This window comes from Halichoeres trimaculatus, unplaced genomic scaffold, assembly GCF_033239565.1.
Source record: "Halichoeres trimaculatus isolate MK-OKI-2021-1 unplaced genomic scaffold, fHalTri1.1 fHalTri1_scaffold_2, whole genome shotgun sequence".
NCBI lineage: Eukaryota > Metazoa > Chordata > Actinopteri > Labriformes > Labridae > Halichoeres > Halichoeres trimaculatus.
This window is the reverse complement of record NW_027437180.1, coordinates 40,457,712-40,481,208: the sequence shown is the minus strand read 5'-3', so window position 1 is coordinate 40,481,208 and position 23,497 is coordinate 40,457,712. Positions and strand designations below refer to the sequence as shown.

The 23,497-nt window shown below is 38.3% G+C and overlaps 1 protein-coding gene across 1 annotated transcript; it reads left to right on the top strand.

Moving 5' to 3' along the window:
- The first annotated feature begins 509 nt into the window (after positions 1-509).
- shoc2 (SHOC2 leucine rich repeat scaffold protein) lies at positions 510-22,030 on the top strand. The gene is made up of 9 exons (XM_074693546.1): positions 510-609; positions 7,724-8,772; positions 8,875-9,012; positions 9,103-9,233; positions 11,055-11,243; positions 11,693-11,815; positions 13,835-13,972; positions 14,373-14,490; positions 18,283-22,030. The coding sequence occupies exons 2-9, from the start codon at positions 8,070-8,072 to the stop codon at positions 18,489-18,491; spliced, it is 1,749 nt and encodes a 582-aa protein (XP_074549647.1). The 5' UTR covers positions 510-609; positions 7,724-8,069; the 3' UTR covers positions 18,492-22,030.
- Positions 22,031-23,497: the final 1,467 nt, after the last annotated feature.

Here is a 23,497-nt window from a genome sequence, read left to right as displayed (position 1 = left end):
ATTACCATCAACCCCCAAAACAGACCATCCTATTTAATTGTACTTTTACTGTTAGTTAGGTAAGTTTTAATTATGTTTTTGAATATGAAGACAGTTCATGGTTTGACATAACTAAGGCATTTCAGCAGTTTTTCCTGCTTTAACAATTTATGATTTATTTATTTATTTATTTTTAATTTGTGTGACATTGATTTCCTGGACTTGGAAGATGTGCATTTTTGCCCCTAAATATATTTGCATTTACTTTTATTTTATCTGTATTGCAGTAGGGTTACATTTGATAGCAAATGTGCGTTTGTTGGAATAACAAGTACACGTTATTCCAAGCAGTGTCCTGGTGGAGGTGAGAAAATGCTCTTGAGAATATTTTCTTGTGTTTAGTTTCTGTAGTGTTGTGACACAGAAACAAGCCAAGTCTTCCACTTGTATAAGATATGCAAATTAAGTGAATGTTTATGGAGGAATATTTGATTGTATGTCAAAGTCTCGTGATAACATTGGTTAGGCGTATGAATGACGCAGTTTGGTGTCAGGGGAGGGAGGGGAGCAGAGCAGCAGTGTAGGAAAAGAGGAGGAAGCAGCAAGGATGGCGGAGTCACACCTCTGAAGGTAAAACAGTTATATTCTCACATTAACACGGGGCGTTTGAGCCTGAAATACAGATACGTGACACTTTAGATTTTATCCCCCCGTTAGTGTGTAGTTGCATTGTGTTTGATGCTGAACTGTCATTTTGTGGAGGCAACAACGAACGCACTCTTTTGTTCAGCTTCAGAATGGCCGCTGTTTTTCACACTGTTTTCCTTTTTTCCTCGGCTAATATTGAACACAGGGACGCAGCTTAGAGAGCGTGTTGATGTTATTTGGCAAAATGTGCACCTTCAGCGGCTGTTAATCTTGGTTATCATCCGCTACCACCGGCTCTTCTCGTAGGGTGTCTGCTACCTGACTGCGCTCCGCTGGCTGTAGCTCAGCTCTCCTCTCTCGAAAGGATCGGTCCGACAGCCGCTCCGCTCGGGCCTACACACAGCTAGCTCTGTTTGAGTTGAAGCTAACCCTCTGGATGTGAGTAGTACACGTCAGGGGAAGCTTTTGCACAATATATGAACATCTACAAACGCTTGGGGTTTTATCCATGTACAGTCGTGTCGTTATCCCCCCTGGGTTGATTTAATGGCATCTAAATAGCGTTAGCTTGTGGCTAACTGGTTCGTTAGCTGACGTTAGCATGTAGCATAACTGACGTTTGCTTTACTGTTGACGTTTAGCTTAGCTGCTTCATTTCCTGCCCTGTTGTCAATCTTACTGTAGGCTTAATCTGTGTATTTTTCTCAAATTGAAGATTGGTACTAGCATATTTGAATTGGCGTTTTATTCATCGGTTAACCAAACAAGCTTTAGATAGCTAAGCCGATGTGAATTGGCTGACGACTGTTAGCTAGTTAGTTAACAGACGTAATTTAACGTCTAGCTTTAATGCTTACCGTGTCACGACATTTATGTCATATTTAATCATAAACAAAATTAAAAACAATCCAAAAACATTTCACTAGTTGTTAAAATTCATCATCTTGGTCTTAAAGTCACTGTGAGGAACTTTTAGTCAGTGTTGGTTTTGGTACCCCTTGTGGAAAAATGGTCACTCATTTTTTTCTTTGCTAATTTTTTCCCATTTTTATTAAAGGTTTACTAAAACGCTGAATTGCTTCTTAATGGTGTGTTTTCCCAGGAAACTGACTCCATATTCCATGAGCACCATTACTCATTGTCATAAAGATGTGAGTCTTGCAGAAGCGTGCATTTGTTAAGAAAACAAGTGAATGTAGAGCAGATTTTCTTTTTAAATTAACAAGGTTATGTATTTATAGTGAGGTAGTGCCCATGTTTGTAACGTGATGACAAGCAAACTTTGAAAAAACCAGTTTGTAGTTAAGTGTTCCTATGTTCCTGTGTCCTGGTTGTTTCCTGAGTGCTCATCTACCAACTCCAGCCTCACCAAGCAGCGCTAAGCTGACAGAACAGACCACTGCAGAATAACTGCTGGCTGTGGGTTGGAATCAACATTAGCACAAACAGTTTTACCCGTGTTTTAGCTCGTGCTCTATCACTCTCCTGTTTGTCTATCTTCTGCTCTGACTAGGGCTGAACGATTTTGGAAAATAATCTAATTGCGATTTTTTTGGACCAACATTGCGATTGTGATTTAGTATGCATTTTTTTTTTTTTTTTGGGTGGGTGGGTGGGGTAGTTATCTTCTACATCATTCACTTAACACAAGCAATAAACCGTTCTATAGTGTGACCAACACAACAAAGGATAGTGTAACATACAAACAATTTCTTCTTGTTTGCCAGGCCTACATGTCATGTTTACAAATAACACATACTTTTATTGAAGTATTACAATCACAGTAGAATACTGACTGATTTAACTTTAGGCCTTATAGACCTGTAATAAAATGATCATTAATTACCTTAAATAAAATCAGAGAAAGGAACAAAGCACTGCAGAACAACAGGCATATTATGAACAATAAAATAAAAGATAAATATGAATCCCCTCGTCTATGGCTCTCACATAAAATACAGTGCAGAAATGTAAACAAGACCAAATCTCTGGCTCAACCATTGAAATATGTCAACATGTGGAATGCACTTTTTTATGAAATGAAAAAGAAACACTGTGTGAACATAAATTTAAAAATTAATTGTATAAAAATCTTACTGATCTCCCATCAGTAACAAAAATGCACTTAAATTTGTAGCCTTTGCGATTTGAAAATTGCATTCAATTGCATTGCGATTTTGCCTCTCACTGCTAAACATTGCTAGCCAGCATCATGTCATCGAAAGGACCTTGTGACTTCAATTGACTGGCTTTAAAATCATAGATTCTGAACAGGGAAGTGTATAAAAGTGCTTGCTGATGGCTTTGTTTGATTTGTTTTAGGTCTTAAAGATGCAACAGGATTGATTTCAGGCTGTTTAATGCTCAGTTGAAAACTCACAGGAGCTTTGAGTTGCTCTTCCTATCCAAAAATTATTGTCACAACTACTGAGATAGGTAATTATTTTTTTATTTCTTCATTTTTGGTAAGTATCTGCATACAATTACCGTAACTATAATGCAGGAGTCAGATATTAGTAGTACTTGTCAAAACCTGATGTGCTGCGTGTCTTATTACCAAGGGGCAACATCTGGTTTAGAAAAACGAAGCCTAAAAGTTGCTGTTCATCGAGAATCCACCAGAAACCACGTACACATCGAGCCAAAAAAACAGACTTTTATGACTTTTGCAGCCTGGTACTAAAAACAGCTTGGGTCTCAATTTCTAATTTCAGTATCGCTTAGAAGATGTTAAAATTGTTTGATTGTCCAATCAGAGACACAGCTCAGCTTACATGACTGGAAGGAAGCGCTAAGCTAGCGTAATATCCAATATGGCTGTGTCCGCCATAATATGCATCCATATTGTATACAGTTTATTCTTGTTACAGAAGGAATGGGTCAAATATACATCCACCTTTTCAATCATTCATTCATTTATTTTCTACCATTTATCCTGCCATTGCTTTATGCTCCTTTAATACGATACTAAAGATATTAACATGGATTTTTACCTTCTCAAGAGAAGGTGAAAACCAAACTGTAATGTTCCATTTTTTATTGTTAAACGATTATTCAAATATTAAAGGAGGAACTCTTCTATTCCTCAGTTCAAACAGTTTTGTGATGTTAAACTGATCATTGCTGTATTGTGATATTATCTAAATGCGGGTACTGCATTGTGTTGAGAGGAACCCTGCGGCGACCACTTCTGCACAAGTCGCGTTGTATTTCTCTTCTGTGATATAAAAAGGCGATGTCATGGAGATCATGAGAATGGTATGCAGCCTGGCCCTGGTCTAAAAGCTCCAGTTTTATCAGATGTGGCTAAGATATCCTTAATGGAAACTTCATTAGTCTCTATGTGGGATGCAAGTGGCATGAAGTCCATTTTATGTTGCGTTGATGGACGCATTAGCTTTTCACCAAAGCTCTAAGTTTAACCTCATTTATACATCGACTAAAGACGTTTTATCGACTTAATGACACAAAAACTCTATCATAGCTTGAATACTGTCCTGTTGTATTGATTGGAGCAAAGAACTCTCAGAATCCTCTTTATTTATTTGTTTTAAACCATGTCTTTATGCAGAAACCTTGAGATACATACACAAAAAACAACATAGACTAACTTGTCAGAGAAATGGACTTACTCAGACAGAGGTTGACCACTTCTTCAGGCTCCTTTCAGACTTAGTTTAGGCAGAAAATGTTAAGTCCAGACATAAATCTCCACACATTAGGTTTGTGTGCAGTTTGTTATAAACAGAAGGATGAACCAGTGCAGGCACTTAGAGCGCACAACCTTAAAAGGAAGTTGCTTTCACAGTTTGGTTTTGAAGGCCCCAGCTTTTGGACTTGCCTGGATGTTGTCATGTTAGTCTGATAATCACGTCGTACAGGTTTACCTCAGGCAGACACCCCTTTAATTTATAATACACCAGGGGAGCAACAGATACCCTCTTTTATTTACAGAACACACCCTCCAGCACTCCGTCATGTAAGGGGGTGCTGCCATCGACCCAGCGTTTCTTTTGGTCAAAAGGTCACATGACCCGTTGTTGTGGGGGCTTCATACTTTGAAGGCCACTTCTAAAGATTACTCTCAGCGGTCCTAACCTTTTCCCTCGGCTCTGATCCTGAGCCAAACCCGCCTCTCTTTTCACCAAAGCTTAGCTTGTTCCAGCGCAGAGAGCTTTACACAGTCACAGAGGTAGAACAGCACCAGAGACTAAACAGACACACACCGCCAGAGCCGTTCTGTCAGGATCCAAAGAGCTGCACGTTTGGTCTGAGTTATACATACTCAGAGTTTCTTACAGACGTTTTAGTGGAGGCACATATAGCTGAATGCAGGTTAGGTGGGGCTGTAGGCTTAAAGAAATGTCAACACTCACTGAGCCGTGTTTGTTTAGGAGGAGTAAGTTGGTATGAGGTTATGCGTATGTTCAACAGATTTACTCGGACAGGAACAACACACACACACACACACACACTGAACCTCGTATTTCATGGCAGTGACAACCCGTCAAACCTGTTGATGTGTCATTTCTGTGTCAAGTTTAAGGAAGAATATTATTTCACTTCGCTTTGTTCTGTCTTATTTGATGTACTGAGCATGCAGTGAATGTTCAAAATAAGTTTGGATATTTGTAACTTTGAGTGTTAGAGATTAGTGTCGACGTGGGTTTGTAATGTTAGAAGGCTCGACTGTTAACGAGCACTTTCTCCTTAAAAAGGTGGAAAAAAGAAGTTGTTAGCAGTGCAGGATGGATTGGACTTGGTGTATCCAGCAGTTACTCTACAGATTTTTCCCACAACAGATAAATTTGACCTAGCATGAGTTAGCGACATAATGCATCTGATTTACAGTATTACAAAGCTCCTAGCAGCAGATCATAATACAGGTTGTTAAAACGCTGAATATCAACGGGAAGAGCAGGATCGTCATGAGGAACAATCAACATGTGGTTTTATAGTAAACTCAGCTATCAGGTAGATGCCGTTAGCGCCTCTTTTCGGGGAGAGGATATCAACAGACAAGCGTCATCAGAGTCATTTAAGGAAGAGTTTTGCAGATTGTGAATCTGTTTCACTCCCGTCCAAACCCGGACTACTCTTAGATGCTTATTTTTGTAAATTAAAGTGATTCTTACCTGTTTTGGTCTCTAATAGTTTGAGCCTCTTTTTCTATGCGACTTCTTTTCTGCTTAGATTTTTTTTTAACTGCCCAAACATTTTCTTCACCTCTATACCATATGTTACTATTCAATTAGGGATACACCAATCCAACTTTTCTGGTCTTAATACGGATACTAATCTGATACTGTTGTTATAATAATAACTTACATGCCCACTGTAGGGGATATTTATTTAAACTATGAAGTGTTTAAAAGTTTACAAGCAGCGTGACGAAACAATGCTCCAGAATTTACAAAAATAACTGTTCAATTTGAAACTTTTATACCCATCATTCAACTTTTTCACTTGGACTCCTGTTAAAAAAGCAATCAATCAATGCCCATTTCCTTAATTTTGGGGGTCAGCAATCAGCCCATTTCCTTAATTTTGGGGGTTAGCAATCAGCCCATTTCCTTAATTTTGGGGGGTCAGCAATCAGCCCATTTCCTTAATTTTGGGGATCAGCAATCAGCCCATTTCCTTAATTTTGGGGATCAGCAATCAGCCCATTTCCTTAATTTTGGGGATCAGCATTCAGCCCATTTCCTTAATTTTGGAGATCAGCATTCAGCCCATTTCCTTAATTTTGGGGGTCAGCAATCAGCCCATTTCCTTAATTTTTGGGGGGTCAGCAATCAGCCCATTTCCTTAATTTTGGGGATCAGCAATTGGCCCATCCTCACATATAAAAATGATCTTATAAACCTCCAGGAAGGTCTGACAGCCAGCCATTGTTGCTTTCTGCTCTGAGACACTTTATTGGTTGTTAAAGATAAAACATAAAGATTTTATTGTTTCACAGGTATTGTTCAATGGTTTTCAATAAATAAGATTGAAACATTGAAGTTATATGCTGTCTGTTAAAAAAATAAAAATCGGTATTGGCAGGTCAGACTTTTTAAAGATCGATGATCGGCCTACTGTAGAATAAATAATAATTTAGCCTCAGTGTCAAGTTTGGTCAAGTTTTAGAAAAATATGGCTCCAGATTTAGTCTGTAGACGTCATCATCATCATTCAGCTTCTTCACTTGGTCTGCTGTTAAAAAAGCAAAATAAAAATCAGAAATATCAAAGAATTGCATTATAAATTGAATCAGCACCCCAAAAATTGTAAAATAATCAAATCGTGAAAAAATATTAATTACCGTCACATGCACATTCATGTATCATGTGTAAGCTGGAAGCACAAACAGGTCTCGATCAGTTTGATGTCAGAAAACATCTGTGAAAAATACACTGTTCACAGAAAGACCTTTGTGACAGCTTTGTCAGTCTGGGAAGTCTCTGCATTGACTTTTTACCGATCTAGATTTGTTTTCAACGATGAGGTAAAGTTTTGTGAAAAGTTTTTAACCTCTTTGTCTGTGTCGCTAGTGGCTCAGTTTGATTCTTTGGTCTACAGTGTTGATTTATTACATTTCCAGTACTGGTAAAAGAGTTAATACCACATCATGGGTAAATATTTGTGCCAGACTAGTTTTGGAATTTGAAACATGGAAAGCGCTGTTGCCTCACAAGTAAGAAGGTTGCTGGTTTGAACCCCCGCTGGAGTTTGCATGATTTCTGTGGCTTCTCCCCACAGTCCAAAAAGCATGCTAATCAGGTCGTTTGGTCACTCTAAATCGCCCTGTAGGTGTGTGTCCGAAGGGTTGTCTGTCCCTGTACGCCGCCTTGTGCTAAGCTGGCGACCTGTCCAGGTGTACCCCCAGGTGTACCCCCTCTGTTTTGATAAGACAGCACAACTCCACAAGAGAAAGCGCAGTAAAGACAGCATATGGATGGATGTATTCCTCAAGCCATCATCAAACCCTTTAATTGATTAGTCTCTGAAATGACAGAGACGAAGTGACACCTCTCAGGTAGACCACTGGTTTTATTTTGGATGAGAAAGACTTTTGTAAAAATGGCTGACTTGTTTTTCTCCTCCCTTACAGAAGATCTGTAGAACAAGCAGCCTGACCTTTGCAGCCTGAAAGGACTTCCATCCAAAGGTCCCGGGATTGTATGCAGTTCAAACACTGGAGCATGTGGCCCATGGGTGTCACAATCCAGCTACTTCAAAGGATTTTTTTCCCAATGGCATTTTAACAAAGGAACACAGTATCAGAAGTATCCAAAACACCTTTGGATCAGAAGGTCTTTATTTCCAGGATAATCATAAATGTGTGGGCCTGCACAGGGATGTTTTCTGTAAAAGCCTGCCTGGCTGTTTCCTAGAATACGCAACCTGACAAGAGAGACTCCCATGAGCAACTCTGCAGGAGGCCCGATAGCGTCGACATGAGTAGTACTTTAGGAAAAGACAAAGAGTCGAAAGAAAAGGACCCTAAAGGTGGTCCTGTGGGGAAAGAAAGGGAAAAAGAGGCCAAGGCTTTAGCCGGCTTAGTGAAGGATGGGGGCAAAGAAACGAAGACCAAAGGGAAAGATGCCAAAGAAGGAAAGAAGGACACCAGCAGCTCCACACCAGGTGTTGCCTTCTCTGTCGACAACACGATAAAGCGGCCAAACCCGGCACTAAGCGGACGCAAGAAGTCCAGCAATGCCGAGGTGATCAAAGAGGTCAACAAGTGCCGGGAGGAGAACTCGATGAGACTGGACCTATCGAAACGGTCCATTCAAGTACTGCCCCCCTCCATAAAGGAGCTGACGCAGCTGGTTGAACTCTACCTGTACAGCAACAAGCTGCACAGCCTGCCCGCTGAGGTGGGCTGCCTATCAGGCCTGGTCACCCTGGCCCTGAGCGAGAACTCCCTGATCAGTTTACCGGACTCCCTGGACTCCCTTAAGATGCTTAAAATGCTCGACCTGCGGCACAACAAGCTGAGGGAGATACCGCCCGTGGTGTACCGGCTGACGTCTCTGACCACACTGTACCTGCGCTTCAACCGCATCACAACCGTAGAGAAGGACATCCAGAACCTGTCCAAGCTCACCATGCTCAGCATCCGGGAGAACAAGATCAAACAGCTGCCGGCAGAGATCGGTGAGTAGGCGTGACGGTCCAACCAACCGACACGTATCTGTTACACCTTCCTGATGCCGTTCAGTGTCAGGGATAAATGAGTGAGTGTGTGTCTTTGTGCAGGGGAGCTGTGCAACCTCATCACTCTTGACGTTGCCCATAACCAGTTGGAACACCTACCGAAGGAGATTGGGAATTGCACACAGATCACCAACCTTGACTTGCAGCACAACGAGCTCTTGGACCTCCCAGAAACTATCGGTATCTTCAGTTTATGAGTGTAACTCCAGTTTTTTCTGGAAGCAAGTAGATAGATCTGACTGTTGACATGTTTCTCTTTCTTTCTTTTAGGCAATCTGGCGAGCATAAACCGCTTAGGTCTGCGGTACAACAGATTGTCGGCCATCCCCAGATCGTTAGCCAAATGTCGAGAACTCGAAGAGCTAAATCTAGAAAACAACAACATTTCAGTGTTGCCAGAGGTAAGAAGCACCAAAGTGTAATTTCTTCATCATTTTTTCAAGTTTTTTGTATTATTTGTGGTAAAATGTTTCTTATGAGACTTAATCTGAGCCACATTTACCTGAAAAGTCCAGAAAAATGTCAAATTTCAAGATATTAAAAGGCAAAATGACATTGAGAAATAATTCTTGTTTCAAGAAAACAAAACAAACAGATTTTTCGTGTCCTGTTTTCAGGACAATTTAGGCAGCATTTGTCTTTTCATATTTTTAAGTAAGACATTTTTCTGGGCTTGAAATTTTAATGAGGCTCATATAAAGACGACTAAAACAGCGTTTGCTTGAAATGAGACATAAACACCTGCTTAGATTACAGGTTTTTGGAGTGAAAGTGCGTCATGTTTTATTCTTCTATGAATAAAACTGACTTCTCATTTCTAGCCTCCCTTTCTCATTTTTCTGTCCTTTCTTAAAACCTCAGTTTTTGCTGCAAAAACTGAAATCTAAGCACATGTTTATCTTATTTTCAGTCAGTCATTGTATTAGACTTGATCTGAGCCCATTCATCTGAAAAGATCCAGAAAAAGGTCATATTTTAAAAAGTTAAATTTGAAAAAATAAAAAAATTAAAAAGAAATAAAATAAATACATATATAAATAAAAAAGGAATAAAAAATAAAATTATTATTAAAAAAAAATTATATATATTCTAAGACATTGAAATTCAAAATGACATTGAGAAATAATTCATGTTACAAGAAAACTAAACAAACAGATTTTTCTTATCCTGTTGGCAGTTTTCAGGGCAATTCAGGCAGCATTTGTCTTTCAGTATCTTGAAAAAACATTTTTTTCTGGACTTTCCGTGTCAATGTAGCTCAGAACAAGTGTAATACGACACATTTTAGTAGAATCAAGACCAAAATACTTGTCAGAGTTCAGTTTTTGGAGTGAAAGGGCCTCATTTTATATTCCTCTATCTTTTCCTTTGAATTCTTTTCTTCCTGAAAAACTTCAGTTTTTGCTGTGGAATGAAATCCAAGCACGTGTTAATCTTATTTTCAGTCAAAGTTGTCTCATTAGACATAATCTGAGCCACTTTTGTCTGAAAAGTCCTGGGAAATGTTTTATTTCAAGATATTTAAAGGCAAAATGACATCAAGTCGTAATTCTTGATTCAAGAAAAGTAAACAAATAGATTTTTCTTATCCTGTCGGCTGATTTTTTCTAGGCAGGTCAGGCAGCATTTTCGTCCTTTCTTATCCTGAAATTAGACATTTTTCTGGACTTTTCAGGTAAATGTGGCTCAGATTAAGATAAATAAGACAAAGTGCGCTTGATATAAGACCTTAAAACTCACATAGATTTAAGTTTTTGTGGTGAAAGAGTCTCAAGAAACTGACTTCGCATTCCTTTGACTCCTCTTCATGTTTCTTTCTTCCTGGAGAACTTGGAAAAACTGCAATCTTTGCATGTTTATCTTATTTCCAGTCAGTATTGTATCTTATTAGACTTAATCTGAGCCACATTCACCTGACAAGTCAAGAAAAATGTCTTATTTCTAGATAAAAAAAGACAAATGACGCTTAATTAGCTTGGAAGGAGAAAAAAATCTGCAGATTGGGTGAGAAAGCTGTACTTGGTGCCATCTTTGTTTTTTAATATCGTATTAAGTCTAATAAGACATAAACACTGGCTTAGTTTGAAGTTTTTGAGCACACGTCTCTCATTCGTATTCTCGAGCTCTGCGAGCACATCAGAGTAAATATCAGCGCCCAAAGCTCTGGAGTCCTTCCCTGATCGTATTGTTTCCATCATTTCTCCGTCTCTGTGTCTGACCAGGGCCTGCTGTCAAGTCTGGCCAACCTGACCAGTCTAACACTGGCCAGGAACTGTTTCCAGTCGTACCCAGTGGGCGGACCATCCCAGTTCTCCACCATCTACTCCCTCAACATGGAGCACAACCGTATCAACAAGATCCCCTTCGGTATCTTCTCCAGGGCCAAAGTGTTGAGCAAGCTCAACATGAAGGTGAATTAATACTTGTGTGAAAAACACGGAGGCATTACCTGCTTTCTTTCTCCCAGCAGAGAAAGCGTACCGGTGGCTCTGATAGCGAGTCTGAAGCAGCAAAATGGATGATTTATAACCTGAACTTTTCTTGCTGTGACACGTCAAAATATTTTAAGTGAAAAGGCCTGCTGGAGCACGTGAGGGTGAATTAGACCTTCTGTTTTTAAAGCTGAGAGGCAGAAGCAGAAATGATCATCTGATGAGGAAAGAAACTGTGCATCACGACTGTGTCCGAGTTTGTTTTCAGACTGACACCTGACAGATGAGATCTTACAAATATCTGAAACAGCTCAATCATGTGTGTTTTATTTCCATTTTTCATCTCAACAGACCTGTTCTTGTGTTGATCATCTTAATCCTTGTGTATATTTGTAATGAGAGTATTTAACTTTGTCTTCTGTTTTCAGGACAACCAGTTAACGTCTCTGCCGTTGGACTTTGGCACATGGACTAGCATGGTTGAGTTGAACCTGGCCACCAATCAGCTGACAAAGATCCAAGAAGACGTCTGCGGTTTGGTCTCTCTGGAGGTGAGTTCTGCACACACATGTTGCAGGAATTTAACTTTGAGAGTTTGCTAACCAGCAGTTTAACTGGAGAGTATAAAGTGTCAGGATATGAAAAGTTAAGTTTTAGGTTTGTTCTGACAAAGACAGAAGCTTGAATTAAACAAGAAACCTAAGTTTCAATTACTGAATCTTTATTTTATGCAGCGCCAAAAAAAATGATTTCTTGATGCTTTTCAAAAACATGAACAGATCTAGAGCTGCTAATTTTATATTATGAAAAAAGACTCAAATTAAAGACAAGAGAAGCAGTCTGGTCTTATTTTAACCCACCATGTGAGACCGAATTAGCGGGCTACAGTGCTCAGAAGAAACTTCCTTTGACTTTAAAGGTAGGGTCTGCAGGAGTTTATGTAACTTGTGAGTAAAAAAAAAACCCCAAAACATTCAAACTGGGCTCCTCCTCCTTGGCTCAGTGCCAGCGGCAGCACACACCCACAGCCCTTGACCATGACTACATGAACACACTCAGTAGCCCAGCAACCACCTGTAGCATCACATTTCTGCATGGGAGAGACTAGAGAGCCGTGTACCTGACTTGGCATGTTAGCACAAGCTAATCACGGGTATTTGACACATACCTGGTTAGCAGAAAGCTAACTCACGTCTCACTTCAAAAGCAGGTGAAAGTTAAACCAAGCTTCTTCAGCTTTGTTAAGTCGAGAGCTTTATCTGTTTGGCGGTTCGTTTCACTTTGGTTGTTTTTCTTGTATTGTGCTATGTCTGCTATCGTAGCCGCTCGGGTTAGCCTCCTCCACTCCCCAACCAACACACAAAGTCACTTGTGCACTGGACGCACTGTGATTGGCTGATGTAACCATGCTCACTCTCTGCCCAAAAATGTCCTGATATAGCCAAAACATCACAATTCAGGCAGAGGAGAGGGTTCAAAGCAGACACAGACACCGACACTCATGTAAAGAGATGATTAAAGAGGAGACGATCGAGCAGGATTATCCCTGTAACTTACTTTTTAGGGAAATCCTGCAGATTCTACCTTTAAGATCGTACAGTACATAACCATTATTTGTCAAAAAGGTTATTTTTAGACATAATTACCTCCTTTTCATTAAATACAAATAAGGTTGGTCCTTGAGAAACTTGCACCTGGCGCAAAATGACACAACTGGTTATCCCACCTGTACATGTTTGTTGTTACAAACATGTGTTGCAGTCTTCCCCTGCACATTAGAGAGGCCCCTTCGCTGTCCACTTTTAAAACACGTCTTAAAACCTGTTTTTATTCTTTGGCTTTTAACTCCAGCGAGACTTAGTTTCTTTGCCTGGTCTTATTCTCTTTTATTTTCTTTTATTCCCTTTTACTTGCTTTTTATTTGCTTTTTATTGTTTTTACAATGTTTTTCTTTTATTTGTCTGTTTTTACTTATCTGTTTTTATCATTTCATTTGATCTACCTGTACAGCACTTTGTCTACAGCTGTGGTTGTTTTTAAAAGTGCTCTATAAATAAAGCTGGTATGGTATGGTTAAACCTCTGTTATTTTACCCTTCATCAGTTCATAATGCACAAAAATGTGCACAGATGATTTTCAAATATTTATCTTAAGTGCTCTAGACATTTTTAGCCAGAACTGCATTTCTACCATAAGATATTTTTTTTGAAACCTTGATATTTATGAGGCAGAAAAAAGTAAAATACATTTAATCTGAACTTTTACTATTTATACTTTTAATTAGTTTTCCGTTTTTTATGATACTCTGGTTAGTGTAGTTGAAGAAATAAACATTTTCATTTATTTTGGCATTTGTGAAATGCTTCTTGACCCAGCTTGAGGACATTTTTAAATCTATGATATGAAGTTGTGGTTTTGGAATCCACTTACTTAAAACTACTGACACAGAGGTTGGGGTAATCATTTCACGTAGCGTCTTCGTCAGGTTGCAGTTTGACGTAACTCCGAGGTGACTATAGTTGCCAGGACTTCTGTTGTTCTGATCCTGACTATTCGTAATCTTTCACCAGGTTTTAATACTGTCCAATAATCTCCTGAAGAAGTTACCACACGGTATTGGGAATCTGAGGAAACTACGGGAGCTCGACTTGGAGGAGAACAAGTTGGAGTCTCTACCCAATGAAATAGCCTATCTTAAAGATTTACAAGTAAGTTTGTGTAGAGATCCTCTTCAAATGGTCTTCTTTTTATTTACAGTGTGAAAGAACAGGCTATTGGCACGCCGTCCCTCCATTAGATAACCATCCACAGATGGCCTCTGTGAGAAATGAACAATGGTGTTGGAGATAACTGGCTCAGAACTGCTTTTTGTATCAGCAACAAAAGATCAGCGATGTGTCAGCTGAACAAGACTGCTCTGAGAGCTCCTGTTTTTAACATCGTCTTGTGTTTTATACCCAACATCACATGAGATGATTGCACCTCTGAAATGCTGGGATTTATTTCCATCACATGGAGCCTTAAATCTTTAAGATTTTCTGAATTATAAGGGAAAAAGTGTTACTGCAAACCTAACTCCTAACCTTTCTGTGGTGATTCCATCTTCAGAAATTGGTCTTGACGAATAACCAGCTGACTACGTTACCCAGAGGCATCGGCCACCTCACCAACCTCACTCACCTTGGTTTGGGGGAGAACCTGCTACAACACCTTCCTGAGGAGATTGGTAAGGATCTTCATAAAACCACTGTAACAGAAAGAGTAAAAGTAAACAGTTACAAAAAAATCCAATGAAATATAAATAGAATAAAATAATTAGTGTCAACTAGAAAAAAATGTCCATCAGAGACGACAGCTTGGCCATCAAACTCCAGCCAGCCTCCACAAACTCAAAGCAGGTGAAATTCTTCTATCCGCTGCATTCATGTCCAGTGTTAGCCTTGTTAGCCATGCCTCTGAATAGCATGACTCTACTCTGCCCTCTATTATTCCTTCTGTTGCTGGGTTAGCATGGCTAGCTTGTCCATCTTATTGGAGAAAGATCAGGTCAAAGTGATCTCTTCTCAGCTCACACCGCAGCACCAGCACATCATCCTAGCCTTGTCCTACTCAGCTCACAGGAAACATTGGGCCTAGCACTAGGTAGCATCAACATGCTAACAGCTAAAATTTCATGCATAAACTGTGTCCATAGTTACACCTAGAATCTCTGGTCAAATATAGGGGCCAAAAATGTGAAAACACCACTGGAAATGCAACCAGTTTGGTGTGTATGGCCAATAAATATGACATTAAAAGTAACAACAGGCTCCGACTACGTAGATAACTAAAAAAAGAAGAAGAAAAGACGAAGAGAGAGCTGCTGCAACTAGCTGCCACTCGAGCAGTGCTTAGCAAGTTTTTGTCCTGTCCCTCTGATACCTCGTTAGTAGATTTACAACATTAAGAGCTCACACTGATGTTTCAGAAAACACTTATTTCAGCTTCTGTCTGAAACAGGTTGCTTTAGCTGCTGTCTCTTTAAGGCTTCCCCTTCCCTCTGATTGGCCGTCCCTCTGGGGGCCTGTCAGGGTGGAGCTATGGGTAGACCTTGGTGTTTGAGGCCCTTCCCTCCAATGTGTTACGAACCAGTGAGGAGATCTCTATGTGATGACCTCATCTTTCAGCAAGTCTCGTTAAGATCTCGTAGAATGTGAAATATGGTAAAGCATGTGGCAGGTGTCAGAAAACGATGACACGGAGCTTTGGTGTTGATTGGACACAGAAGTTTACACCAGGCTTAAGAGCTGAAACTGTTAATTCACTGTGACATTGACCCTCAGTAACGTTAGAGAACTGGATCTGAAACAGGAAGTCATCATCAGCGTGTCTATGAAACCACCAACAGCGCTTTGTTCAGTGCCCAGCAGCCTGTCTCTGAAAACAGAAAAACAAACTGTTCCTCACAAAGCGAAAGACCTGTACGGTGTATGTTTTCTGCTTTGTTGTAACTCTTTTAGTGTGAAGCGTCAGCAGTGAGTAAACTTCTGTATTCTCTGGAAAAGACAAACATTAGGGTGAGGATTTAGGAGAGGAAGAGCTCAGTGTGACCCTCCTCTGACTCTTCCTGCTGAGATGGCAGCTTTGATAGGCTGGTTACAGCCAGGTAGAGAGTTAAGCCAGAGATTAAGTGTCTAAAACGGTCCAGAATTGTCCTCTGCTTGACCTGTTAGTCTCCAGAAACAAAAACAAATTTGTTCACATGTATTGTTAGACATAGATTTTCATGACCGTAATTTTAGATGCAGGGTCAAAGCGTGTGGAAAAAGTAGCAGCTTATAGTCCGGTAATTACGGTAATTGTTGATAAATGGAAATGAGTTCATCTGCAAATTTGATTTGGCCTTTGGCCCTCTGGAGGTCTGTCAGCACAGAGCTATGGGTGCCTTAGTGTTTTAGGCCCACCCCTCAAATGTGTCTCAAACCATTTAGAAGATCACGCTCCTGAAGATAACTCTGGTTCCTGACAAAAGATCTCGCTCCAGTTCATCATCAGGGGTCTGCAACCTTTACTTTCATAGGAGCCATTTTGCCTTAGCTCACCTGGAGCAAAGTCTTTCTTTACCCATAAAATCAACTTTGACTTCACAATGAAAGTGTATTAAATTCTGTACATAGCTGAAATCTAGCAAAAAAAGAAAAAAAAATATATAAACCAGAAGCTTTGGAACTTAAAAAAAATAATAACTATTTCCAAGATGTCAAATTTCAGAAAATTTTAATTAGCCAATTTCTAAAAGTTAAACAAAATATAATTTAAAAAAAAACAGCTAAAAAAACAGTTTTGACATTTCAATTATTTGCAAAAAAATTTGAATTTAAAAAAGATTTAAAAAATCTTGAAAGTCAAAAATTTGCAAAAAGAAATTAAATACTAAAAATGTTAAATGTCAACAGCAAAAATCTTTGAAATGATCAAAAACTTGCAAAAACTTCATACCTTATTTGAATTTCAAGTTTGCAAAAAGGTCAAACAATTTTTGAAATCAAAAAAATTTGCATAATTAAAAAAATCCTTTAGCAGTAAAATTAACTTTGACTTCACAATTAAGAAAAAAAAAGTGTATTAAATTCTATACAAAGCAAAAAAAATAATCTAAACCAAAAACTTTGGATATTAAATTATTTAAAAAAAAAATTTAAGATTTCAAATTACAGAAAATATTAATTATTGACAATTTGCAAAAGTTTAAAAATGATAAAGTCTGAAAAAACTTAAACAAAAATATAGTTTTGACATTTCAATAATTTGAAAAAATCTTAACACTTAAAATTTAGCAAAAAATGGCAGTTTACAAAATTAAAAAAAAAAAAAGTTGCATTTTTCTCAAAAATTTGAACAATCACAAAAATTTTAGGAAGTTGGGAACAGCAAAAATCTGTAAAAATTTTAAAAACTTGCAAAAATGTCATACACTTGTTATATTTAAAAAATTAGCTAAACTTTCAAACAATTTTTGAAATCAAAAAAAATTGCATAATTGAAATAATCCTTTAACAGTTAAATTTACTTTGACTTCACAATTAAGAGAAAAAGTGTTTTAAATTCTATACGAAGCGAAAAAATGATCTGAACAGAAACTTTGGATATTAAATTATTAAAAAGACTATTTTAAGATTTCAAATGACAGAAAATATTAATTATTGAGAATTTGCAAAAGTTTAAAAATGATAAAGTCCAAAAAAACAACAGTAAAAAAATAGTTTTGACATTTCAATAATTTGAAAAAATTTTAACATTTAAAAATTTGCGAAAAATTAGCAGTTTTCAAAATAAAAAAACATTCAAAAAGTTGCATTTTTCTCAAAAATTTGAACAATCACAAAAATTATAAAGTTGAGACAGCAAAAATCTGTAAAAATTTTAAAAACTTGCAAAAATGTCATACACTTGTTGTATTTAAAAAAATTGCTAAACTTTCAAACAATTTTGGAAATTAAAAAATTCGCATAATAAAAAAATCTTTTAGCAGTAAAATTAACTTTGGCTTCACAATTAAGAAAAAAAAGTGTATTAAATTCTTTACAAAGCAAAAAAATGATCTAAACCAAAAACTTTGGATGTTAAATAAAAAAAAAAGTAATAATTATGATTTCAAATTACAGAAAATATTAATTATTGACAATTTGCAAAAGTTTAAAATGATGAAGTCCAAAAAAACAAAAAAAAAAAAATAGTTTTGACATTTCAATAATTTGAAAAAATCTCAACACTGGCAGTTTTCAAAATAAAAAAAATTCAAAAAGTTGCATTTTCACAAAAATTTTAAAGTTGGGAACAGCAAAAATCTGTAAAAATTTTAAAAAACTTGCAAAAATGTCATACACTTCTAATTCAAAAATTTTGCAATACTTTCAAACAATTTTGAAATTTAAAAATTTTCAAAATTAAAAAGAAAGAAGCCTTTCTTTATGTGAAGTTTGATGGTAAATGTTGCGTGTTCCTCCTGTAGCTGACAGTGTGTGTGGTCTCCCCTCAGGTACACTGGAGAACCTGGAGGAGCTGTACCTCAACGACAACCCAAACCTGCACAGTCTCCCGTTCGAGCTGGCCCTCTGCAGCAAGCTGTCCATCATGAGCATTGAGAACTGTCCCCTCAGCCACCTGCCGCCGCAGATCGTGGCAGGAGGCCCCTCCTTCATCATCCAGTTTCTCAAGATGCAGGGACCGTACCGTGCCATGGTTTGAGCCCAGAGCAGCTCAATCCCAGTCCTTCTTAACTCCCAGACCCCTCCACTCGCTCTGCACTCTGTCGCCTGCCCGCACCCCTGTATGTGTATCATACACTGTAAAGAAAACAGACGGCCACAATCAGTGTCGGGGGGCAAACACAAAGAGGAGGAGCGGACGGGAGGAGGACACGTTTCTTTCTCCATCTCTGAGCAGACACTCGGGGGATCGTCGCAGACTTCTGTTTCTCTCCAGAGATGATCGCGGTCGTTGGGAGACCTCGGTGGAAGCTCATCTTTCATTCCGAATCACACAAGAGGAAAATATTTCCATCTCTTGCCAAACTGAAGATATATAAAGTTCTATATATTGAGTAACAGTGAGCTAAGTGGCGAGTCTTTAAAGCATATAAGCCGTGCTCCCATTGCCAATGTATTTACAGTAATTAAAGCAACTATTATGTGAGCAAAGATACAATTGTATGCAAAAACAAAAAGAGTCTTTGGAACTTCACATTTACTGCTGCTGCCGTCATTTTAACTTTGTCATCCTGTTCTTATGATTTGTTTTGATATGCCCGTTGTTTTTTTTTTTTTTACATCACCATCACTTTGAGATAACTTGTGTTAACTGCTTCTTGACCACAGAGAACAAAAAGGTCTAACGATGACGTGTTTATAATTTCCTTTTTTTAAAAAAAAACTGTGCCTCTGTTTGGAGTGAGCCGCCGGTTCACGTCCAAACACCTGTTGTCCATGAGAATACAAAGATATAAATTATTTCAATGATTCTTTTTTTGTATTACTGCTGTTTTCACTTTGGGTTCTTTTTTTTTTTTTAGTGTATCTTTTTGGATGTTGCATTAATCTGTAAGCGATATCACTTGTAAAATACGGTGATCTACGGGAGGTCTTTTTAAACAAACAGCAGCAGCGGTGGTCAGACGAAAACGCGGTGAATCGCGGGCGTGGTGGCGCTGTGAGGCCATCCTTCTTTCTTTGTGTGATAAAAGGTATTAAAAAAAAAGTCAAACACGGTGATGGGATGATGCTAAAAGATGTTTTTATATATGTAAACAAATCCTGGTTGTTGCCTTGAGTGCAATTTTTAGTTTACTTTGATATTATCTTCAGTGTTGGGCTGTGTAGCTGTCATTACGTCGATTATTGACCAACATATCAGACATTTAAACACACATCTCTGACGCCAGGCGAGGAGAGTGTCTCCATTAAACACCGACTTTCTTTTTTGAAACCCGACTGAAAAGAAACGTCCCACGGTTTAGCTTTTTCTTTCTTTCTTTCTTCGGTTTTGTCCCACACTGTCCCAGCAATGCTGCTGCTCTAATGCACTTTTTACCACACATTGGCATCCTCTGCAGAACGAAACAAAGCGTAGCCTCTCTGCTCAGCCTGAACGGGGGCATTCGGTCTCTTTGAGGAGTATTTTATCTCTTTAACGGTTTATCATGTACATTTTTATCTGAGGTTAAGAGTCTCATATCCAGTTTATTGCAGATCAGGATTGTTTATGAATCAGTTTCTTTTTTTTTAAATGATGAAATGTGTATTTAGTTAGTATTATTTCACGTGACTGTACATTAAAAATCCCAACTAAAGGTAACCAACCAAACTTTTTTTATTCTTTACAAACGTGTTGCATCCCTCCTCTTTGCTCAATCATGATTCTGTTTTCGTATGGGTCGACTTTCTTGCAGCAGCTTTTTTGCGTGATCCAGAAAAAACGATGTAACGCTGCTGCTTCTTTACCAGCAGAACATGTCGCTGCTTTTTTGTTTTTGTTTTCTTGGTGGATTGAACACATGCTGTACGAGACGCAGGGGGAAGGAGGCGGGGGATGAATCCACTGAGCTTTCCCGCTTTGTTTTGTTTTTTCCTCTCACAGATCAAATCGTTCGGACGCAACGATGAGACGACACAACAAGGTGCATATTTGAGCTTAAAACGCAATTTCAGTATAAGACTGTCAGAAAAAAAAGACAAAAAAAAAAATGTAAAAAGGGCTTTCTGTGTTCACGGAGGCATTGCATTCCTGGGTTTTCTATAAAAGCTTTGGAAGTTTCTTTGTTTGTGTATTTTACTTTTAGCTGTAAACAATTGTGTGACAAATGCCTTCAACGAGTACTCAAAGTGAGATGTGCATTAGGTGTGCAGCGGAGTGCTGTGACCCATTTTTACATTCAGTCTCTTTTTACTTTGTCATGTGCCATTCTGTGAGGGAGGAGGAGGAGGAGGAGGAGGAGGAAGGATTGTAGTCTGAATGTGGCGTGAGGTGGGGCCGGAGCGTCTGTGTCGATCAGAGCGATGTGTGGGATCACCTGGAGCGTATCGGTGTTTATTTTTATATTCCCTGACCCCGTGTGAGCGTGGAGGAGTCATTTTTGCTCCCCTCTCCCTCCTCATCTGTTGTTTTTTCCTCGCCTGGTTGCTCGTGGGGTCCGGATCAGGCGTTTCTACATAACGGACTTTGAATTAGTGGCTCTTTGGTGTATCTGCAAACGCTCCCTTTTTGTATATTGCAAAGGGTCTCGAAGCGTTGTGTGGCGATGCTTCTCCTACTTAATCTACATTGACAAGCAGCCTTAATGGTCTTTTTCTGTGTTTGTTTGGCTATTCCTTGTGTCTATGGCCACTGACTGTACTTGATGACAAGCAACTGGTCGTTCTGATGTAAATCTGTCTTTTTTCCTTTCTGTACAGTGACCTGGCGTTATGTTAGACTCAGTATTACAAAAACCTGTAATGTGATGAGAGTTTGGCATAAAAACGTGGAGTGCAATGGAAGATAATGCCATTATGCTACAAAGTGGATGTGCATTAGCTTGCATCTCACTTGTTTTCAGCATTAAAGGGCAGTTCCGCTAAAATTTGACTGTCTGCAACACAAATTAGAGAGACGTCCTGAGACTGTTTAAGCACAGAAATTTCCACTTCTCAATCAAATCAAGTCCAAAGCAGCGGAATAGCCCTTTAATGCGCCACCCATCACCCCCCCCCCCTTCTCTTTCTCTCGTCCGAACTTTCCCCCCCGACGTGCACCGAGCAGAAGGTTCCAGCTCCACACGCAGATAATCGCTCTTCTTCTTCTCTCCTTTTATTTGACGCCGATAAAGGGATCTGGGTCCACGGATTGAGCAGGTGCAGACATGACTACCTCTATGTGAGTCTTCATTGCAAACCACAGTGACCAACATCCAGTCTGAGGTGTTTCTACCTGTGTACATACAAAGGCGCAGGATGGCGCGGGATGGCGCGGGAACTCGGATCTGGACCAGCAGTTTCACTTAGCATCCTTCTGTTCGTTGGTTTCTCTTTTTGAAGTGTTACTTTGACGAAGAAACAGGAAGAATACTCTGACGCGTGCGCTCGTTAGAAAGGAAAACTTAATCAATGCCGCCCCATTGTAAGACGCTCTCCTGAAACCAACTGGCTGCAGAGTGGTTCTCTGCAAACAAGTGAAAATGACCATGTTTGGCGATGTTCTGTATGTACATACATCTTTTTAACTGTAATAAACGATAAATATTTACAAATTTAGCTCGTGTGCTCTTTGTGCTTTTCATTATAGTATCTTATTATTTACAGCTTGAATCTATTTTTCCCTCTCTGGTGTTTTGGAAGACCCCAATTTTAGCTTCTGTGTGAAACGCTTTGCTGTAGCTGCTGTCTCTTTAAGGCTCCCTGCTCCACAAACCCCCTTCACTCTGATTGGCCAGCCTTCTGAAGGTATGTCAGTACAGAGCTATGGGTGCCTTGGTGTTTAAGGCCCACCCCTTTAAATGCGGCAAAAACCATTAGGCAAGTCATGTAAAGATCACACTCCTAAAAATAGTTCTGGATCATGAAGATAGATCCTGCTCTTATTGATCCATCTAGCCTGTGTAGATCTTGCTTGTATAGATCTAGATCAGGGGTCTGCAACCTTTACTTTCATAGGCTCACCTGAATTATAGTCACGAAGAGCCATAAAGTCTACTTTAGCTTCACAATACAGACTACAAAGTGTATGAAATTCTATACATAGTTGAAATCTAAAAGAAAAAAAAAAAAAAAACGGAAGAAAAAAAAAGATCTAAACCAAAAATTTTGGAACTAAATGTTTCCTAAAAAAAAAGAAAAAAATAATACAAAAAAATCAACAATTATAAGATTTTAAATTTTGTGATTTTTTTTTATTTTTCACAATTTGCCAAATTAAAAAAAAAAACGAAAAAATGCCTAAAAAAAACTTTTTTGACATTTAAATCATTTTCAAAATTGTTAAGTTGAAAATTTGCAAAAATTTTCATTTACAAAATTATGTCAAAAAAATTTAAATTTAAAAAGTTTGCAAAAAAAATTAATTAAAAAATGCAAAAATTTGCAAAAAAATTAATCCAAAAAATGTCAAATTGGGAACAGCAAAAATCTGCAAAAATTTCAGAAACTTGCAAGAATGCCATAAATGTATAGCATCTCAAAAAAGGCAAAAAATTTCAAAAAATTTGATATTTTAAAATTTTGATTTTTTTTGATAGTTTAAAAAAAAAAAGTAAAAAAATAATAAAAGTATTAAAAATTTTGCAATTTTTTTAAATTAGAAATTGTAATTTTTTCAAAAAACTTCAATAAGTTTGAAATTTCAGAAATTTGCAAAAACTTAAAAAAATTTGCAAGAATGTATGATAATGAAAACATATATTGGTAATATTGGACGACTCTGAAGTAGTAGAGTATTTAGTTTGACAAAATGTTAACGCAAGATTTCATTGGGTGTCTGTGTCTTTAATCATCAATACCCTCTGTAAGAAAAATTAAAAAAATATATTTTAATAATATTTTTTTAAGCTATAAGGAGCCACTGCAGAGGAGTCAAAAAGCTGCATGAGGCTCCTGAGCCACAGGTTTGATCTAGATCTTACTTGATTATCAAGATCTCACTTGAGGTTAGATCTTGCTCATACATGAAGATCATGCTGGTAAGAAACGATCTGACCTGTGGAAAAAAATCTCCCACATTCATGA